Here is a 22,615-nt window from a genome sequence, read left to right as displayed (position 1 = left end):
ATCCCAGGACCCCGATATCATGACCTAAGCCACAACCAAGAGTCAGACGCTTAACTGACTGAGCCTCCCAGGTGCCCCTGGAATTATTCTCTTAGTGGTTGCTCTGGAGGATTACTCAGATAATATCTTAATATGAAAATATAATTTGGATTGATACCAACTTAATTTCAATAGTATGTTAAAGTTTGCTCCATAGTATATCTATTTTTCTCCCTTGTCCTTTTTGCTATTATTGTCATAAAATTATATCTGTATGCAATTTAAACCCAAAATGCTACAATTACTGCTTTATGTTTTTTAGATAGAAGAGAGTTAGAAACAAGTCATTTATACTTTTATGTTTACCTATGTTGTTACTGTTGAGGTCCTTGCTTTGTGTAGATTTGAGTTACTATCTAGTTTCTTTTCTGCCTTATTAGTTCTTATTCAGGTTTGTTAGTGACAAATTTTCAGTTTTTGTTTAGTTGGGAATATCTTAGTTTCTCCATTTTTGAAGTACAGTTTTGCTCCATATAGAATTCTTGCTTCCCAGGCTTTCTTTCAGCAGAACAGTATATCATCCCACTGCCTTCTGGCTTCTATGGTTTCTGATGAGAAGTGTGTTGTGTATCTAATTGAGTAAACTGGCATTAACTATATAAAGCAATAATGGTGACATTCTTGTGGAGTGTGCGACATATAAAAAAAAACAGTGATAGCAGTAGCAAAAGTGTGGGAAGAGGTAAACAGGCTTTAAGAAGTTTTGCGTTACATTGTCATCATGTGATAAATATACTAATTCAATCAAGAATATGTTAAAGATGCCATTTTTCACACTTATAAGGTGTTTGTTAACACAATACTGAAGTGTATAGCAAAAAGTTACAAAGGTTAAATATAGAAAAATACAAAGAACATAGGAAAGGATGAATGGAGAGAACAGATGGGAAACTAACAAGCTAGTAGACCTAAACCTATCTATAGTAGGAATTAAACTAGTCTTCTTAGTCTCTGTTATTTGATATTTGGTACAACCATAATTTAAAAAATGCTAATAAATGTGAAATTTGAAAATACCTGTATTGATACATTGATCTGAAAATTTTTTATGTCTGTTTGCTTTGCTAAACACATAGTACCACAATAATAAATTTCTTGTTCATGTACTTTATTATTTTTTTTTTTTAAGATTTTATTTATTTGACGGGGAGAGAGACAGCCAGAGAGAGAGGGAACACAAGCAGGGGGAGTGGGAGAGGAAGAAGCAGGCTCATAGCGGAGGAGCCTGGTGCGGGGCTCGATCCCAGAACGCCAGGATCACGCCCCGAGCCGAAGGCAGACGCTTAACGACTGAGCCACCCAGGCGCTCCTTGTTCATGTACTTTAAAAATCTCGTCACTCCCTCACTGCTGTTGACTTTGAGCTTGTTTTTATATGTCCTGCACACTTGAAACATGTACCAAACATGTTGGTTCACTGCATGTTACAGGCCACACCCATCCACCTCTGCTGGTACAGGTTTCCCCCGTCAAATAACTTTGCTTCCACCACTTCACAATAACCCACAAGCTACAGTGCTATGTCACCTACTTCCCCAAGTAAACTTCAGGTCTTTTCAGTGTAAAGTGCCATATTTATTGTAGTGTTGATGTATTTTAAACACTTTAGCATGTGTAAAATTGTTTTTACTGAAATTAGGGGTTTTTTAAATTGGGTTCTTCTCTTCTTTAATGTGTTACTAATGGAGTTTTGGAATCTTGTGCTCTTAACCCCACTTTTTCCCATAAACCCTGTAGTTTTTACTGCATGATTTTGTATAGTGCAGTGAATTTAAGGACCTTAAATGTGATAATATAGCATGAGTCCCGCTTCCCCCAGCTTCAGTTTGGTAGAGATTTCATTTCACTGTCTTCTGGGCTTCATATATTCTTGTGAGAAATGTGCACCTGAGTGTTCAGCTCAGTGTTCCTGTGACAGTAAAATGTCTTTTTTTGTCTCCTGGCTGCTTTCAGTGTCTGTCTCTCTTGTTTGATTGTTTGTTTGTTTTTAGTTCGACTGTGATTTGTGCCTAGGTGTGCTTTTTTTTGCATTTAACCTGCTGAGGTTTGCCAGGCTTATGAATTTATAAATGTTTTTCTTTTTCCCAAATCTGGGAAATTTTTCTCAAAATTTTTAACCCACTCTCTTTTTCTCCTTGTGGGACTCTGGTTACATGTATGTTAGACCTTTTTTTTTTTTTTCTTTTAAAGATTTTATTTATTTATTTGACAGAGATAGAGACAGCAGCAAGAGAGGGAACACAAGCAGGGGGAGTGGGAGAGGAAGAAGCAGGCTCATATCAGAGGAGCCTGATGTGGGGCTCGATCCCAGAACGCTGGGATCACGCCCCGAGCCGAAGGCAGACGCTTAACGACTGAGCCACCCAGGCGCCCCTCTTCTACATATCCTAAATGTACTTTTTAAAATATCCTCTTTGTCTTACTGTCCACTTGTTCGTGTCATCTAGAATGCATTCTTGTTGCAGTTACGTATTTCCCTGGCCTTCTTCATATTTGGGTATTCTAGAATTTTGCTTTTGTAGTCTCATTTTGATTGGGAAATCTAAAGGTTTTCTTCATTTTGTTCATCTTTTTCTATACTTATTTTCTTTTTATTACAGTTTGTACTTTCTAACACCTGGGCCCCCAGACTAAAAGCAGGTGTACATTGGAGTTCTCAGGTCCCTTTTCAAGGTGAACTAGCAGCCTTGCCAATTCAGTCACTGATCTGTTCGACTGCTTTATTCCATATTAGTCAAGAGACATCTACTTCTCTTAAGTAGACCGTGGTGTCCGACAAGCTTTAACCAAGGCAACAGGTGGTGTCAGCGTTTCCACATCTTCTTTCAGGAGCCTTTCGTAAAGCCAGTGTTTGGCTTTAAGCCGTGAGCATGGCTGATGTTCTCTTGTGGAACATTTTAAGTCCTTGTGTCCTCAGAAGGGGAAACTTGTAGGCATCACGAGTGCTCATAAACCCAGAGCTTTGCTGGTCCCTAGCCGTATCCCTGCTCGCAGCTTTGTATTTCTTCTCCTCGAAGACTTGAGTCTTGTACCTTCTTAAGTAATTTTTCCCTCCCAGTACTTAAATTGTAGGTTCTGTTTGGAACAGAGGGGCTGAGCTAAAATACACACTTAATAAATCTTTCTGACCGTGTATCTAAATGTTGTTTCTTGATGTTTTGTCACTCTTATCTCACTTGATACCTGCTCTTGATAGTAATACTGCTTTCGTGAGTTCAGCTCGCTCAGAGTTTTACTATCTGGTCGGGCAAACACAAAGTTATTTTTCCTTTTGAAAATATTGTTCTTCTTGATTAAAATTCTGTATTTTTACATATGAGCTTTAAAATCATTTTCTGGTTTTGAAAATTTATTGGGAATCTTTCTTAAGTCTTATTACATGTATATATTAATTTTGGAAAGATAAGTCTTTTTGTACTGTCAAGTTATCCAGATATACATAGTATATCCATTTATTTACGCTTTTTATATATTATTTTTATGCCATACTTGAGATTCCCATTTTATGATTTCTGTAGTTTTGTGACTGGTATGTTTACACTACTTTTTTTCTCTACCTGGTACTACTAGAAGAGAAATTTAAATTTTTGTGTTTTTTTTTAATATCCAGTCACTTTGCCGAAAAACTTCATTATACTTGACCTCTGAACGACACAGGTTTGATCTGCATGGGTACACTTACATGCAGATTTTTTTCCAGTAAATACAGCGCAGTGCTATAGATATATTTTCCTTATGATTTTCTTAGCATTTTCTTTTTTCTTCCTTATGACCTTATTCTAATAGTACAGTATATAATATACATAATCTGCAAAATACATGTCAGTTCACTGTTTGTGTTATCCATAAGGTGTCAATAGCAGACTATTAGTAGTTAAGTTTTGGGGTTTCTTTCTTTTTTTTTTTCTTTCTTTTTTTTTTTTTTAATAAAGATTTTATCTCAGAGAACACGAGTGGGGGTCAGGGGCAGAGGGAGAGAAAAAACAGACTCCCCATAGACAGGGAGCCTGGAGCCGATGCTGGACTTAATCCCAGGGCCTCAGAGATCATGACCTGAGCCGAAGGCAGACGCTTAACCAACTGAGCCACCCAGGCTCTCCCAGTAGTTAAGTTTTGGGGGAATCACGTTATACATGGATGTTTGACCACATGGGAGTCAGCACCCCAGCCCCCTCCCGCCCCTCCAGTGTTCAAGGGTCAACTGTAATTCTAAAAGCTTTTAGTAGTTTCTGTAGTTTTCTATGTATATAATCATGGCAACTACAAATAAAGATTATTTTATATCTTTTAATATTATACTGGTTGTTTTCATTATATTATTAAATTATCTGAAACCTTCAGAATAATGTTTAACAGTTGTAGACAATTCCATGTCCTGTTTTAAGTGGAAATGGCTTCAGTGTTTACTGTTGAATATCTTGCTGTATTAGATTTGGGAAAATGTGTCATATTTTAGTTTCATTTTATTTTGCTTGAGTTTTTATTAAAAATGGTAGCTGAGGGGCGCCTGGGTGGCTCAATCAGTTAAGCGGCTGTCTTCAGCTCAGGTCATGATCCTGGAGTCTCTGGATCAAGGCCCGTATCGGGGTCCCTGCTCAGTGGGGGGTCTGCTCCTCTCACCCTGCTCACACTCTGTGTGTGTCTCTCTCTCAAATAAATAAGTAATATCTTAGCAAAAATAAAAATGGTAGTTGAAATTTATCAAGTGCCATTTTAATCATAGTCAATTAACCTTTTCACAAACTGGATTTACTTTATTCTTTTATTTAGTTGGTGGTTTGCCTCTTTCTTTCTTTTTCTTTTTTTGCATCTGCTATCTTTATCAGGTTTTATTAGTATCTTACAAGCTTTTAAAAATGAATCGCATGCCTTAATAATTACTTTTTCCTTTTATATTTCTTTTTTTGGAGGTAATTTTATTCTTTTAGTTTGATAAATTAAAAACTAAGAATCCCATGTCTAATTTGATTTTGTCATTTTGCCAAACTCTGAGAAAACCAGTACATGGATACCATATAGTACATACTTGTAATTTTATTAAATATTTCCGATGTTTTTATATGAATTTGACATTTTTTCCAAATACGTATCCATGTCCCTTTTTTTATGGTCTAGATTATTACTCTGTCTTTCTAGAAATATAATCGTTTCCTAATTATTGTTTCTTTTTTCTTCCACAAGTCCCCCTATACTCTTTATTAGAAGTCTTAATCCTAAATATTTACATGTAGATAAGTTGAAAGGTTTTTGTAGTTGTTAGTGGAGTGCGTAATTATTACTAGTACTTTGGGTGTATTTATGAATTAGTGCTATGGAAATTTACTGTGAATCTGGGTTTTATTGTTGCTTAATATTGCCTTTTTTGCTGTTATGAATTGTAAAACTTTTTTGTAGCTGTCCTGTGAGTTTCAGCTTGGGTTGGGTTCTGATATGTGTCAGAGTATTTGGTAATTTTTACATATATGGTTATAATAACCTGCTTTTCTTCCTCTCCCCCCCCCCCTTTCTTTTTTTAACAGTTACATGGGAATTGGTCTTTCTGCTCAAGGTGTGAACATGAATAGACTACCAGGTACTTATCGTTGAATTATAGTACTGTCTTATGGCTACATCTTTTCTGGCTAAAAATTTGAAGTAATAATTTGAAATAGTTAAATACATTGATTTTCTGTATTTTTAATCTCCTGTGTCATGAGTTCAAAGTGGAAGCCAAGTGGTTTTAAAAAATTTTAATTTTGTGCTATTCAGCAAAACTTACATCTACCATGCATTTTGTTGTTTTATGTTTTTGCTTGCTTTGTTTTGTTTTGGTATTTTACATTACATAGTCATATCAACTACTTTAAATATTTTAATGTGATTGATTCTCTTTGCTACCCAGCACATTCCTGGCTTTTAACCTGTTTTCATTTGTGTAATATTCTGGGAATGTAGGCTAATAGTAAAAGTAAACTAAGGAAGGTGTCAATTGAGATGGCAGAACTGTTTCCCAAAACCATTCATCAGATGCAACTGATTCTTGAATTATACTTTCCGGTATTCTATTTACTAATGTTAAAAATTAATTTGGGGGAAACTTTTTGAAAATAGAAAAATCTTCTACTTTATATTAAACTGTGTGTGTGTGTGTGTGTGTGTGTGTTTAAATCAAATCAGAGCAAAATTCCTTTGGTCTGTTAGCAAAGGAAATATGCATGGAAAATGTGTCTTGCTATTTTTTTTTTTTTAATGGTAGGAGTCTTGTTTAATACATGTTTTAGTCTTCTGTGTGGCAGATATTTTTTCCTTAGTGTTGTAAACAGTATTTTAATGTAGAAATCATGTGGTGTAATTGTTGGGAATTTACATGTACATTTGGGAATTTTATCTCTGTGCTATCATCTATTGTACCATTCTTGCTTTTCTTGTCATAATCTTAGTGAATAGCTCTAGTACAGAGGAACCTTACTTTTCATTGTAAATATACTGGAACTTTCTCTTTAGGCTGGGATAAACATTCATATGGTTATCATGGGGATGATGGACATTCATTTTGTTCTTCTGGAACGGGACAACCTTATGGACCAACTTTTACGACTGGTGATGTCATTGGCTGTTGTGTTAACCTTATCAACAATACCTGCTTCTACACCAAGAATGGACATAGTTTAGGTACTAAGATAATGTATTGCATGTAAAATAATCAAATATTGTGATTATTGTACTTACAGCATGGTAGTCACGTGTATTATGTAGTCTTCGATTATAGATACATGCCTCTGGACATTCTTTCTTTGTTCTTTCCAGGTGGAAGTTGAGGAAATGGTGAAAATTTGTGTTCTGTGAAAGCCACGTTGTATCACGTGTATGGGAATAACTGTGAAAATAATCCCCATGCTCACATATTTATTCAAGTAATAGAAATGCTAAGTGTTTTCTGCTTTGAGTAAAACACTAAACACTTCATAGTTTGACTGAGTTCTGTAGGTAACAGGTACTGAGAGAAAAAAGGCTGTCAGTTTTTAGTGTAGTATGGGGCAGTAACGAAGGAAAGGCTTGATGCTGTCAACCAAACAAAGGGCATTTGACCTAAAAGGACAGGCCTGCTAACAGTGATGACTAAAGTTCTGCAGAACGGAGCAGAATTAAAACCATAACAGCAAAATTTCTAAGGATAAAAGACAGATGGCGAATAAAAAAATAAAGTAATAAAAACACAAAGAAGCCTATCCATTCTAAGACTAGTAGAAAATTAGGCTTTTTAGTTGCATATGCACCTGCAGCTCTTCAAATTGAGGATTCTGTGTGGTTGTTATACTCCCTTTTCCTAGAAGTTTTTTGTTTTTGTTTTTATACAGAAACTATAAAGGATAGTAAGACTGATGCTTAAAAAATAAAATGGTCTCACGTTATTTGAAAAGTCTTGATTCAAAGCAAATTACTTCTGATGAGGTAAAGCAAAAGGAAGCAAAAACTAGCCTCAGAAGGCAGAAATTTCAGTGTGCTCGTAAATAGTACTTAAAAATTAGACAGCAAATAGTGTCCTTAGGCATATAATAGGTGTTCTTTCATATAACGCACAAACCGTTGTATCTTTCATTTCATAGTAGAAAATTCTAAATTTCTGGCTACATTGGTAATAGCTATATCCTTTTTAGTGTCTCAGCATATTCCTGATGTAAAATTAGTATCTTCACTTTGATATTCAGCTTAAATCTTTTCCTTCTAATTATGAATATTGATTTTGAAGTCCTGTCTTATCTGACATAAAGTTTGTCCCAAGTCAACAGTAGACCCTTTTATTGTCATTGTTTCAAGAGTGTTGATTCAGGACACCAGGCAAGAATGTGTATATGTGATTTGATTGCTGTGGCCAACCAGTTCCCAAAGGATTCAGCCTCTTTAGTTGATTTCTTGTTACTGTTCTGGCTCTGACTTATCAAAGCATTTAACCCAGGATGGTCTTAGTTGCCTTGGTTGCTTAAGATATTTGATCTTAAATTAAACTGCAGAAATCTGCTTTTAGGTATGATCTTTGATTCAGAAATGCAAAAGGCATGTTTTTAAAACCAAAATTAGTCTTTTTACAGTTTTCTAAAACTTTATTCCAGAGAAGAAATTTTGTTTTGGGAGATGGAAAGATCATAGGTGATGTGATTTTATTTGTTTCTTATTAGACTTTCACAAACATTTATGTTGAGATTTTCTCTTGAATAAGAGAACTATTTTTAAAATGTGAGATACTTCTTAAGAAAAGGGTACTTAATGATAAAATCATGTTCTAATTTTAAGTAAATTTTTGAGGCGTTTGTCAGTATTCATTTATATATTTAATGTTTATTAAGCCCATAGAGTGGCGATTCTAAGAGCCATTAACATGGTTCTTCAGTTGCCTGGGTTTGTCTCCTGGCTTAGGCCATGTGACCGTATGCAAGTTAATATTTCTGTTCCTCAATTTGTAAAATAGGACCACTATAATACCTCCCTTTTTTAGACTGAAATGATCCATGCAAAGTTCTTAGGTGATTGCCTGGCACATAGTGAGTACTCATTCATGTTGTTTATTCTCATTGCCCGAGTCTGGGCTGGATGCTGGGGATGCAGTAGTAACAAGTTACTCCTCTAGAACAGAGGTCAGCAGGCCACAGACCGTGATCCAGATTGGTCTCCTGTCTGTGCTTTAAGTCGAGTTGCATGGGAACAAAGCCACACCAATTCGTTTGTGTAATGTGGGCAGCGCTTTCCTGTCCAGTGGCGGAACTGAGTGCTTGTGATGGAGACTGTAGAGCCTGGAGAGCAGAAGAGATTTACTTATTCTCTGGGTCTTTGCAGAAGTATGCTTCCCTCTGGTCTGAATTCTAGCATCTAGAAGATAAAAATATACGTACTGTTGTTTTGTATTTCCTGAAGTGGATCATTTCTACCCAAATGCTGAAACATCTTTAGTTTCTGTTTCAAAATACATATTTACTGATTATAGAAATAGAAATGGAAAGGTTTTTATTTGAGAAAATAGAGAAGCAGTTCAGTATCTTGGTTAACTTAATTGGAAATTTTTTACTTTTATTGAATGTCATCAATTGGAGATCACTTTTTGAAAAGCCTCTTGACAAATCAGAAAATTAGAAATATAAAAACAATTGTCTTCCGTGTAAAATTTAAATCTGCTAACTTACAAAAGTGGCATCTTTCTGTGGTCTGAATGTGTACAGGTTGTGGTGGCTGGATTTGGCAGTGTTCAAACATGTAAACCTGTGGGATTGAGTTGTGTTTCTCATTAGAGTTTTTGGTAAAGACAGGATTTCAGTAATTACTAACAAAAAGGAATTTTGGCTAAAACTGTAAAAGTAGACAGTCTTTTCTATAATAGACCTCTTTGGGGAAATTTTTTTAGGCTGCTAAATTATGATTAAGATACTAAGATATGATTGGTAATATTTGATTAAAATATTCTCTGTTGTTTTCTGTACCCTTTTTAGTTTCCTGAAAATTTTAGAATAAATTTCCATATTTGGTTGTAGTCACTTTGCTTTCTATTTATTAATGAAGCTAAAAGTAATTGATGTTTTATGGGGGGCTTGGGGGACCTCCAGCTTTGCTTTCTTTTGACAAGCCAACATGAATTTACTAGTTTTTTAAAAGTCATAAAAACAGGACTTAACTACAAACCAGTATTTTTACACATTTATTAAAAACCATATAGTAGAGTGGCATAGTCATTTTGTCTTTTAATTTTATTACTTTGATTGGTAGAGTCAGCTAATTCTGTTTTCTGATGGCACAGCACATTTACAGAGCCATAAAATCTCAAGTGGGAAGAGACCTTAAAAGATAATTTGATAGAAACGCCCTCAAATTTTAGATGGCGATCAACATGGGAGAGGTAGTGGTGCTGGTGTGGTTTTTTTGTTTTGTTTTAATGTGTGTTTAGACTGGAAGAATTGAGAGTAACTGACTATCTCCTGTTTTTCTAGAGCTCAGTCTTTTTTAAACATATGAATGAGGTCCTACAGAAATATTTGGTTTATTTATTTTATTTTCAGCTAAGTAATATATTTAAATATTTGAAGAGAGATAATATATTAAGTCATCACTTTGGGATGCCAGTAGACTTACTCCTGTGACTCGTATCTGGAACGTGACTATGCTGAAATTACTGTCAGAGGACATTGATGAGAAATTGTCAACTGTATAAACCTTGATCCTTTGAATGAGAAATCGAGTTTTTTTGCAGAATAGTCCAAAGTTACTTAACAATGTACTTTCGTGAGAAAAAAAATTTTTTTTAAGAAACAGAAGTACTGTATTTTGCATCGTTCACTTTTTTTTCTTGGTAACAAAAAAATCTCTTCTTTCCCTCCCCCCCAAAATTACTTAAAAGCGAAATCTAGGTGAGGAAGATTAAGTGATAAGACTGGGTAAAGCAGCTTGGGTGTTGGTCAAAAATCAGATGTGACTATTTTGCAACCAGTTTTCTTATATGGTTCGTGTGTGACTAACAAGGATGCGGATCTTGAAAGGAGATAGAGCTTTCACTCAGACCTCTGTTGGCATTACTGAGAAAAATACTAGTCTCATTATTTTGTATTTAGCTTTAAAATTTTTTCCTTTCCTTCCTTTGCCATTCCTTCCCTTGTTTTCAGTTATAAATTCAGCTTGTCACTATCGTCTGCCTTTGAAAAACCGTGTCTAATGCCACTTTTTTTTGTTTTGTTTTGTTTTGTTTGTTTTTTAGGTATTGCTTTCACCGACCTACCGGTAAGACATACTTTCTTTTAAAAGCTGTTTTGTATTTTTAATTAAAAGAAGTATAAAGAAACTAGTATTAAGCATGGTTGGAATTCCGTCTTCCTGATATCTAACAAGTTTATAGGCGATGCCTAGACTAGAGATCCTTTCTCTAGCCACCGTTGCTGTGTACCTTCAGAAATTAGGCTCCAAAGGGCACCGGGTGCCCTGGAACAAGGGAATTTCGTTGTAGCTAAAAAAATAAATCAGAATTGATGACTTCAATACACCTTGTAATGTCACTGTCACCGCATTCACTTGAAATATGTTTCTTTGGTGTTGCTGAACTTTTCGGCAAGTAGCTGCACAGCGGTCGTGGTCATTTATCAACACAGCGCGTACTGAGTGCCCGCTGTGGGGAAGGCTGTGCGCTGGGGAGGCATCAGAACGGAGAAGGTCTCTGTCCTCTTGCAGTGTTCAAGCTGGGGAATAGGAGTAAACAGTACATTAAAAACAAATTACAACATTTTAAAAGGTGGCGCAGGTACTTTTTAAAGAAAGAGGAAAAGGAGGTGGGAGTACCAAAGACAGAACATGGGCTGTGCGGTTTGCTCCCCTTGGCCAAGGTTTGCCAAGGAGGACTTGAGCAGAGACTTGGGACAAAGCGAGGGAGCCCACGGGATGAGTAGGGAGAGCAAGAGTGTCCCCAGGCAGAGGAACAGTTAGAGGAGCCCGACTAAGGAAGGGGCCCAGAGAGGGGACGAAGACAGAGTGTGCTAGCTGAGTCCGAGATCCTGGGGGCGGGGGGTGGTTAGCGAGATCATGGAGACCCGGAGGGCCCTTGTAAGTACCTAGGCATTTCCTTTGAGTGACGTGCAAAGACACTGCAGAGTCTCAGTTCTCACGGGGTAGCTTCAGTTTTAAAGGATCGCTGATGCTTTCGACTGCTGCTTGAACAGTAGACTGGGGCAGGATTTAGGGCAGAAGCAGGCGGACCCGTGAGGAGGCTCTTGCAGAAATTCGGGCAGCGGGTGATGGTGACGCACATCATTAGAGATCAGAGAACTGCTTTGATTCTAGATACCTTGTTTACCGAGGCAAACTGCGCATTGTAACATGCATGATGTATAACGCTAATGGGGGGGGGAGACCTAACAAACTAGGATAGGATGCTTTGTTATCACTTAGAATTTTGGGGTATTTAAGTAAAGGTTTTTAATCAGTATCACTTGTTGCACACCTGCAAATAATGACATAAGGAATAGAGCTTGATTAAGGTATTCCCCAAACTTCAAGTTTTGAGTCCAGTCTTTTAAACCACTTTTTTAGAGCTGATGTCTGTAGTTTTCTATGTGATGCTATCTTCTGTGCCATCCAGAACACTTCTTAAGAGCTCTCCATTATGTCTCTGGCATTTTCTTCCAAGCTTCTGATTGCATTGTGCAGGCTCTGATGCTATCAATTTTTAATATTACCAGAAGGCACTACAACAACCGGGATTCTGATATTTCTTTCTTATTTGGTCCATACATAACTTGTTGACTAAAATGTCTTAGAGGTAGCAATTATCCAGCTGTTTCACCAGGAAACAGTCAAGTTCCAGAGTTTAGAGAGAGCTTATTTCAGTAGATTCACACCTGTGCGGGCACTGACAGCTGTCTGAGCAGACAGATGTGAGGTACCAGTGCTTACAGGACACATTTCAGTTTCAGAGATGTTTGACAAAGGAGAATCAGAGGCAGAGAATAGTCATCCCATCTATAGATTATTAATATTCCTGAAGAAAATTCTAGGAAAAAAAACCCAGAAGAAATCAAAGTTATAATAGAGAACAACTGTGCTAATAAGCCAAGGAAAATGTGGAGTCTAAAATCAACGTGTTCACTAGGAAGCATTATTTAATAAGCAGTAATGGAGCCAGTGTTTATCTTTTTGAAAAAGTGTGTAATCTTAGGATTTTGTCTTATATTTATGCCAAAGTAAGTTTCAGGTAGATTAAAGAGTTAAATTAAAAAATTAAAAAATATCATTTGAAAAAAAATCCCAACTGAGAGCCAAGAGAATTTTCTGAAGGATTGGATGTGAAAATATGAGAGGATAGGGCTTTGAGATTCTTGGCCTGAGGAATGGAAAGAATGGCGATGCCACTTACTGATACAGAGAAGGCCGAAGGCCGTATATAGACAGAGCAGGTTGGGGGGGGGCGGGGGAGGGGAATCTGGAGATCAGTCTTGGATAAGTTAAATGGAATTCCCAAGTGTACAGTTGGCCGTGTAAGCCTAGAATTCAAGAGAGTGATCTGGACTGGAGACAAAAATTTGGGAATCCTTGGCATTTCCGTGTTTAAAGTCATGAGACCAGATGACATCGACAAGGGAGTGTGTGTAGGCAGAGAAGAGGGGCATGCATGTTTGGGAGAAGAGAAGCAACCGCCAAAGGGAGATTGAGAAGGAGCAATCCGTGAGGTAGGAGGAAGACTTAGATAGAATTGGGTGTGTCCTCAAAGCCAAGTGAGGAGGAAAGCATCTCTAGAAGAAAGGCAAAATCAACTGTGTGAGATGTCCCTGTGATACGACAGGTAGGCTAAGGACGGAGAATTGGACCCGCGGGTTTAGCAGAGTAGAGGGTGCTGGTGACTTTGACACAGTTTCAGTAGAGTGAGTGATCAAGAAATCCTGATCGGAAAGGATTTAAGAGCGAAAACGAGGAGGGAAATCACAAAGTAGGGACAACTTTGTGGAGGATTTCAACTGAAATAGGGAGGAAGCAAGTGGGATATGGTAGCTCGTGGCGGAACTATAGGCAATGAAAGATTTTTTTGATTTACCGGGATGTTTATTCGCTGATGAGAATGATTCCGGTAGCAAGCACACAAGTTAATCTAAAGGGAGGACAAGTAACGTAGTCATCACAGGCGTAAGTGGACACGTGGGACTGGGATCATGTGCTTCGTGGAGGGGAGGCTGCCGGTGCGGCTGCCGGTGGGTTGGTGCAGGGCGGTGTGGCTCAGAACTGTCAGAGGCTGTGGGCAACACTGTGTTGCATTTGCAGTTGGCTGAAGGGCTCAACTTGTTGGGTGTTGTGGGTTTTTTTGTTTTGTTTTGTTTTTTTACCTCTTTGTGGCCCTAAACAAGTAAAACCAATTGTCAGAGCAAGCAGATGTTTTATGAGCTTTTGTTCCTTGCTTGTACAAGTGGTGATGATTTGGAAAACGCTAAGCTGGTTGTAGACATGTTGACTATTTTTGTGTAGTCTTCTGATTATTTTTGTCCCATTTTAGAATCACTAGTTATGTTTTTTGCCTTGTCTATAATTAAGCAGTGGTGATATTCAGCTTTGTAACAACAGTGGGTAAAGTGGCAGTTATGGTGGTTGTTACAAGGTTTTGTGTTTTTTTAATACACTGGTTCTGAGAGCTTTTTATTTTTGTGACTCTGAGATCTTCTGGGACTCCTGCATGTAGCACAACATTCTGCTACTTAAAAAGGAAAAAAAAAAAGTCTTTCCCTTGAGGGCCCCACCAAAGAAGCGTTTGTATGTTCTGTACCTGTGATCTCTCACTAGCCAGTTGTAGCATTAAATTCTGAGAGTATATTTACAGAACAAAAGTTTATCTAGACCGTGGTGCACTTAATCATGGAACCTGGGGTGTTTACACCGCTTTGAAAACCTTGTCTCAGAATGATCTTTCTTCCTCGGCTCACCTCACCAGTTCGAGAAGTGTCCATCTCTAAACTAATTCACTTTGGGATTGGGTCAATTCGTTTTACAGAAGCTTCTCTCATTTAAAATGATGCTGCTTTCCAGTTCTTTCAGCTGATTTGAAATCTACGTTTTATTAGTTACATTATTTGCTATTTTCATTAGAAAACATCTTTAAAATAGAACAAAATTATGCTATTGAGAATATGATTTTGTGTATAGCTTTTGGCTATTTTTTGGATCTGTATTTTTTATAGGTTAATAGAAATTAGGAGATCTTTTTTTTATTCTCTTCATAGAGATGGAAGTTATTTTTGTTTTTTCTAATTCTAGAAGGGGTGATTTTCTTTTAAATTTAGAAAGTTTCCTAGAAAACATTGTTTTACATAAATCCACAGCCTAGATCCATGCTACATCATGGAAGAACCTTGAAAGCATTATGCTAAAATTAGAAAGACCACATATTATATAATTCCGTTTGTATGAAATGTCCGGAATAGGCAGATCTGTAGGGTCAGAAAGTGGTTCTTGAGGGTTACGGGATGGGGAGGGGTGGGAAGGGACTGCTAATAGGTGCAAGGTTACTTTTTGGAATGATGAGAATGTTGTAAAATTAAATGGCGGTGATGGTTGCACAGCTCTGTGGTTACAGTAAAAACATTGCATCGTTCTATTTTTAGAAATCTACAGTCTAGCAAGTTAAAAAAATCTGTTAGATGTATATTTTTAAATGTGTATAGTTTAGCCAGTTAAGGGCTAATTCCCTTCTCTCCAATTCTTCAGGTTTAAAGTTGAGTAAGTAGTATAAAAAATAGTTACTTTTCATTGACCCCAGCTAGCTTTACAACTTCTAGTTTTTTATCACATTCTGATTACAGAAGTAATATATAGTGTTAAGTATTCAAATAATAAATGTTTATAAATACAGAAATGTACAAAAGAGAAGTTTCTCATAATCCCAACCTGTTTAGATGACCGTGTTGATCTGAGCGTATATCCTTCCAGGTCTGTTTCTAAACTTACGTTAGCCAGTCTGTCCATTATTTAAATGCTTACAGAAAAGGTAGGGTCATAGTTTGTGTGGTCTCTAGCTTGCGGTCTTCATTTAGTAATATATATGACATCTTTCTGTGTCAGTATACAGATGTTTTACTCTTACTTTTGTATAATATCTTACTGTATGATGTACTGCCACAACTTCTAAGATGTACATTTTTCATACTTTGACATGAAAAGTATGCAGTTAAGGGTGCATCTTAGTTAGAATCTATGGCCTGTCAGATTTAATGGGCATTGTTTTTCCTTTGACATAAAATGACGATATATCTTACAGTTATTAGAGTCTGAGTTTCACTGAATGTGGTATGTAATACCACCTGTGAATGGACATTTCTTTTTAATATTTTGCCATTAAAATAATGCTGCTGGGCATATATATCTTTGCACATGTTTGTTTCTCTGTCGGATTTCATTCTTACAAGTGAAATTGCTTTGTCAGTTTTCATAGACTTTGCCAGATTTCTTTCTTAAAAGGTTGTATCATTTTATATTTCTGTGTATAGTTAATGAGAGGGCTTATTGTCTCAACCTTCAATCAACACTGGGTGTTTTCAGTCTTTTAAATCTTAATGTGCAAAAAAAAGCTCTTCTTGTTTTGATTTGTATTTTAGGAAATTGAGGTTAAGTGTCTTCCTATTTTTATTGTCATTTTATATTCCTTCTGCAAATTGCCTGTATACCTGTCACCACTTAAAAGAAATTGAGTTGGTCTGTTAATCTTTGTCCTGTATTGTGAAAATATTGTTTACTTGAGAATGTTGATCCTTTCTTATATGTGCAGCACATTTCTTTGCTATGAAGTCCATTTGTCTTGACATTTATGGCATGTTTTGTCACAGGAACATTTTACACTTTTTGATGGCACAATTTTATCAGTAATCCTGAATGTCCGTTTTCTTCTATAGTGTTGATATGATTATTTTCTTGAATTTGTCAGAAAAATTTAGCTTAGCAAACAAAACATTTTTAAAGCATCTCTGGGCAATGCTGAATATCAGAATTATAAATTCTGCCTAACAAGATTGCCTTGCACTCTGTTGTTATCTTTATTAAGAGTCTTTGGCTTCATATACTTTTGTTTTAAAGTATTTCATAATTTTGTAATGGAGTTTAATGGAAAGAATACTGTGCTAGAAATGGAGAGGCTTGCATCAATTGCTTTATGTGTATCATTAAGAAGTTTTGTGCTTTCGGATAAATCCCTCTCACTCTTTAGGTCTGTTTTCTCAGTGGTGAAATGAGAGGGTTGTAACAAGTATCTCACTTTCCAGCTTGAAACTGTAAGAACTTGCTAGTTTTGTTGATTAAGAATCAGTACATTTGCGCACATTGCATTACCATTTATTTCCCAAATCCAGTGCAATTCTATTTCTCAGTATTTTGACACAGTATTCCTTTCGTTTCTGATTTTGTTGCTTGGTTGATCAGTTGTTTCTAAATACATCCTCTTAGCTTTTTGCTGTGAAATCTAATAAGCATCTTATATTTACATCCAAATTATCTCCTCTCAAACTTCACCTGATTTTGTACTGCAAATACTTGTGATAACCGTTAAGGCAAAGAAATAAGGCATAAGTACGGAGAATGGTGATGAAGTGGGATTTGGAGGTAATAGGAAGAAAAACTAAACTTAGATCTGGTGTCAGATGAATCTGTGTTCCGGTCCCTCCTCTGTCATAATGTAGACCCTGAGCAAGTTAATTACCCCCAATCCTCAATTTCTTTATCTTTGTAATGCAAACAGTAATTATTTCACGGGATTATTATTATGCTTAAACCCTGCTATTTAGTAGACATTCAGTAACTGGTCCCCCCTGTAGATATAACAAATAGTAATAGAGCCAAAAGAACTTGTGTGTTTTTTGTGTACTTGAAGCTGTTAAACTTGATTGTTTAGCCTCGAAATCTTGGAGCGTATCTAGATGCATTTCTCTGTGAATTTGAATATTTAAATCCTTTTCCACTCCAGAAATATGTGCATTTTGAGTCATTTGTTTTTATAAAGAGAACCCCCACTCTTAATGGCACTGTGTTTTGCTTATAATGACATTCTTAGCACTGTCTCTTTCTAGTGGCATGCAGATGGACCGAGAAATAAAATTAGGAAACTGAAAGTGGGGCGTGCCCGGTTAGGGTTGTACTTCCGTGGTAACTAACTCGTCCTCGCAGGCAGCTTCTAGACACGCAGCAGACATATCACATATAGAAAGATAAGTCTGAGTTACATGTGGAAAGCTTCGCAACTATTATATGACCTATTCTGAAGAGCAAGATTTATGTTTCTGTTTATTAGAAGTCTAACACCACACAGCCTCTGAATAAATAAAATAGGTGGCTTACGGTTTATCTTTTTCTTGGTGATGAGATTATAGGAAGTGGTATTTTACATCCAGCATATGATCTAGTTTAGATTATTTGTATTTAGATTATTTGCTTTTAATCGTATTTAGGTTATTTTTCTTTCTCTGCTGGTTTTGACTGCGATTTTAAATTATTCAAGAAGTAAAATTTTATTTTGTTATTGTAAAGATCGCTTTTGAAAGAATAAATAAGTCTTTAATATAAAAGGAATAGATAGATGCTAGTGAAATATGTTGTCTTACAGCCAAATTTATATCCTACCGTGGGGCTCCAAACACCAGGAGAGGTCGTCGATGCCAATTTCGGGCAGCACCCTTTCGTGTTTGATATAGAAGACTATATGCGAGAGTGGAGAACCAAAATACAGGCACAGATAGACCGGTTTCCCATTGGAGATCGGGAAGGCGAATGGCAAACCATGATACAAAAGTAAGTGAAGAAATTTGAATGGACGTTATTATTCCAAAATACATTTTTTATAAAACATTCTTGTAGCATGGACTATTTACTGAAGCGTTTTAATCTAATTGATATCCTACCAATCTTAGTGTATCTTTGATTGTATTTAAATCTTTATAAAAAGTAATTTACTCTTCTTAATTAAAAATAATTTCTTATATATCCTAATAATTTTCATGTATTGACTGTATTAATCTCTATAAGAAGCAATTCACTCAAACAATTAAAAATCATTTTTTATTTGGTGGCACACATACAAAAGTGTATTTTAGTCTGACGTGTGAATTTGGTGGAGGAAATGAAGTGACACTAGATCGCTTTAGTTAATTCATTTGCTATCCTTAGTAATAGGATTTAATGCTTTCCATAGATAGGTTACTCGATTCTCTTAAAATAGCGCTAACGCAAAAAACAAATTCAGGAGGATACTTTAGATTGTGTAATTCAGGAGCTACGGATTTTGGACATGAACTTGGCAGTTCAGCAGTAGTTCAAATATATATGGGGATGAAGAAATATTACTCGGTAAGAATAAGCACCGAAATACTGGTATAGTTAATATACTGGAATATAGACTAGGTATGTACATTTTGTATTTCAAGATTTGACTAATTTTTTTCCAGTGAATGGGTTACTCTGTAAGAATAATATCAGCTATTTTTGCTTATTAGGATCCCACTTTTGCTAAATCTATTTATTATTTTTCATGTAGATTCAGGGAAGTTATGGTTGCCCCTATTCTAAATAGGAAAATCTGAGCAAAAGCCTCCAATTATGAAGGAGTTTTTTTAAAATCTTACTAATTATTTTTAACGTCATTTACTTTTCCATGTTATTATTAGACATTTAAGAGCCCGCAAAAGGAATAAGACCAAAGAGTTAGGAGTATGGAGTGAGGATTCCTAAAAGCAGGATAAATACTTAGGATTCCATAATAACGATGGTACAGACTGGGTAGGTAGCAGAGCAGACAGTGGGTGTCAGTAAAGGTTTACTATAAAATGAACGACCTTTATCTCAACTCATTCTTTATGAAAAAGTAGAATTTCATTGGAGTGGAAGTCGGCAGGAAAATATAAGTCCAATGACAGTCAACTTTTTAGACTGTACCTTTGCTAAAAGGCTGGAGATGACTCCTGGGTGTCAGTAGTGCTAAATGGTAGCTCTTAAAGCTTGAAATAGTACAGACTTAAAAATTAAATAAGTACCAGTAAATTTAAATAGTCATTTTCACTCCTGTCATCTCACCCAAGAAAATAGCAGAGACTTGCACATACCACCAATCTGACAATTTGTCTTAAATGTCTGTGTAATTGCTTTGAATGATTGTACATTTAAAGATATAATAAAAATTTTTGTGTGTGTTTTTTGGAGGAGATAATGATTGGAAGACATGATGATGATTCTGAAAACATGCTTCTTCCCTGGAGCTCTTACAGAACCTCTGCCCAGTTGACAGAAGAGCGAAGCCTGCCTGACGATCTCCTAGTTAGCATGAGTTAGAGCTAGCATGAGTTGCTCTCCTGGGGTCACATCCCTTTCGTCCTTTAAAAATGATTGCCGCTGAGCATCATAGCAGGAGAGTAGTAGAAAAAACATCATTTATCTTAATTCTGTAACCAGAGTCCAGTGAGGGTCCCTGCCCCCACCCCATTCTTTATAAAATTGACACTCACCATGACCTCCTAGGAAGTCCATTTTAAAAAGTTCTTCCCTGCCCTTTTAAATCAATTTGACCAATTAGATGAAATAAAATGAGAAATTTGTTTCTTGGAGATTTTCCCCTCTGCCCCCCAATCCCTCTTTCCTGAATCACTGCTTCCTACCACTTTCTGATAGGGCCTCAGGCATGCCAGATGCAGGCAGGTTTAGGATTGAATATTTGGATATATTGGATATTTGGGTTAATATTGTTGAGTCAATAGTTTTTCTAACCTTTTGTGGTTAGATGTCAATGTGTTTTGACCACTTGATGACTTTTTAAGAAAACCTGTTCTTTGGAAGTGTGGCACTTCCATGTAAATCATATTTGAGTAGTTCATCTTTTAGGTACAGTGATACTAATTGCTTTAGATTATAAGGGTTAGTTTCTCATTGGTCAGTAGTATCACCCTCGTAGACTTTGTTCTGAAAGATCCTCTCTTCAGTTCACCCTAGTATTTCTTGCGTTCACGTCTTGTAGATACCATCTCCTGTAACCGATGAGTGAAGAAAGGAGTGTAACTCCATAACACAAAGAGTTCATCTGTTATTTAAAAATTGTTGTATTTCATAAAATGCCAGCACTTCACTGGGATAGGTCGTACAATAAAGATGAAACAGAAATTATGGTTAGTAAGTTTGAATATAAGGATGGGAAGTCCCAGGAAAGGAGCCGGGGATAATGGGGAGCCAAGAATCCAGAGTCTGTCAGTCTCTTCTCTAGTGACAGGTTCTCTTCGGGAGAGTCCTCTTAACATGGCGTGTGCACTGCTCTTTTTGGAAATACTACATGATTAGAACAAATGGTGTTTTTGTTTTTTTTTTAACTTTAAAGTTGAGGTTCTTAAAGCTGTATTTCGAAGGGAATAGGTTGGTTTTGTAACAACAGAGTAGATCTTGTTTTATATAAATTGTAGTATGAAGCCTGTATTCTCTTGACTAAAAGCTGTGTGTTTCTTCTTTTTATTTTAAGAATGGTTTCATCTTATTTAGTCCACCATGGGTACTGTGCCACAGCAGAGGCCTTTGCCAGATCTACAGACCAGACCGTTCTAGAAGAATTAGCTTCCATTAAGAATAGACAAAGTAAGGACCCTGTGGTGCATGGATAATACTTGTTTTCAGATTATCGGTTTGGTTATATTGATTTTTAGAGATTTTATTTTTTAAATTGAAAGATTTTCAGATATATTAAATTAAAATTGATGCCTCTGAAATTTACTCTCATTGACATTTTTGAAGACCACCTTACAAAAAAACTCACATAAGAGTGTGTTAGCATTCTGGATATAGAAAGATATAATTTTGGAGAACGTCGTATAAGAAATGTTTACCAGTTTTTTTCTTAAAAAATGTTTGCTTTAGATTTTAGGAAGTAAACATTTAACAAAATTTTTTTTTTTTAGTTGGTAAAAAAAAAAGTCCCAGGATTCGATATTAGTAGAGCTAATATATAAAAGAAATGTAAATCTTTGCATTATTTAAATTGCTATCTAAACTTAAGATAGTATTGATCTTAAGTTTTTATTGCTTCGGTCCTAGGGCTTGTGGCCAGAGCTGGGGCCTGATCTAGCAAGGGCGAGTCAGCATGTGACTCTTCCACAGTTCACCTTCTCAATGTGGGCATTAGTCCGTCAGGGAGGGTATGACATGGTGAGAGGATAGGCATCAAAACACAACGTGATGGGTGAAATCGTGATGCCTGAAACAATTTTTTAATAGGTCCAACTTGCTGTGATAACACCGATTACCTTGTGTTGTCGCTAATCGTATGCTTGTCTTTCTCACTATGTTACGAGCTCTGGCAAATAGGAGATGATCGCTCACTCTTTTTGTATACTCATCGTCTAATTTAACAAATACCTAACCGCATAGGGAACACTCAGTGAATGTCTCTTGAATCCAGATCTTACTCAAAGGCCAGCATCCTTGTAGTACTGGGGGCAGAAGGTATCATGTTTGCTAAGACATTTTGAACGTTATCTCTAATGTTTGCTATGGTCTTTTAAAAAAAAAAAAAACACTTTATTGAGGTATGAGTGACATATTAAAAGCTGTACGTATTTTTAGTGTGTGTAACTTGATGAGATTGGGAAACGTATTCTGTGAATCTGGCACCACATTGTAGGCTATAAACACATCCGTCTTTTTCATCTTAGCGTTCAATACTTCAGCATTGCTTAACAAGTATTTTTCCTGTATTACTTGTATAGTAGTTTGTGATTTTTAAAAATAAATTATGAAATACTTACTTTTCTAATTTTTTAATGTCTGAAATTTCCCCTTGATTGCCAAATAGAAACCATGATTTTAGAAAAAGAAATGGAAGTTAATCGCAATAATTTATTTCAAGATTTTTTTAACTAACTTTTTTTTTTTTGACGGTCCACTGTTTATGTTTCTACTCTTAAAAAATTAATCTCTTGCTTTCTTTTCTCAATAGGAATTCAGAAATTGGTGTTAGCAGGAAGAATGGGAGAAGCCATTGAAACAACACAACAGTTATACCCAAGTTTACTTGAAAGAAATCCTAATCTCCTTTTCACATTAAAGTGAGTTTAATAAAATGCTGCTCTGTTATGTATGTG

General features: G+C 36.2%; 1 protein-coding gene across 3 annotated transcripts in view; it reads left to right on the top strand.

Moving 5' to 3' along the window:
• Positions 1-22,615, top strand: part of RANBP9 (RAN binding protein 9) — an 88,255-nt gene that overhangs the window by 44,093 nt on the left and 21,547 nt on the right. For 2 of the 3 annotated variants that reach the window (XM_045811710.2, XM_087858048.1), the window contains exons 3-8: positions 5,558-5,610; positions 6,522-6,689; positions 10,753-10,775; positions 18,112-18,296; positions 21,001-21,113; positions 22,471-22,579. In XM_045811710.2, coding sequence (XP_045667666.1) covers positions 5,558-5,610; positions 6,522-6,689; positions 10,753-10,775; positions 18,112-18,296; positions 21,001-21,113; positions 22,471-22,579 — 651 coding nt within the window. The remainder of the gene's footprint in view (positions 1-5,557; positions 5,611-6,521; positions 6,690-10,752; positions 10,776-18,111; positions 18,297-21,000; positions 21,114-22,470; positions 22,580-22,615) is intronic. The other variant, XM_087858047.1, reaches the window with a different exon arrangement.

The sequence above is a fragment of the Ursus americanus genome, chromosome 32 (genome assembly GCF_024610735.1).
Source record: "Ursus americanus isolate L20-20 chromosome 32, mUrsAme1.1.p, whole genome shotgun sequence".
NCBI lineage: Eukaryota > Metazoa > Chordata > Mammalia > Carnivora > Ursidae > Ursus > Ursus americanus.
This window is presented reverse-complemented; position numbering and strand designations above follow the sequence as displayed.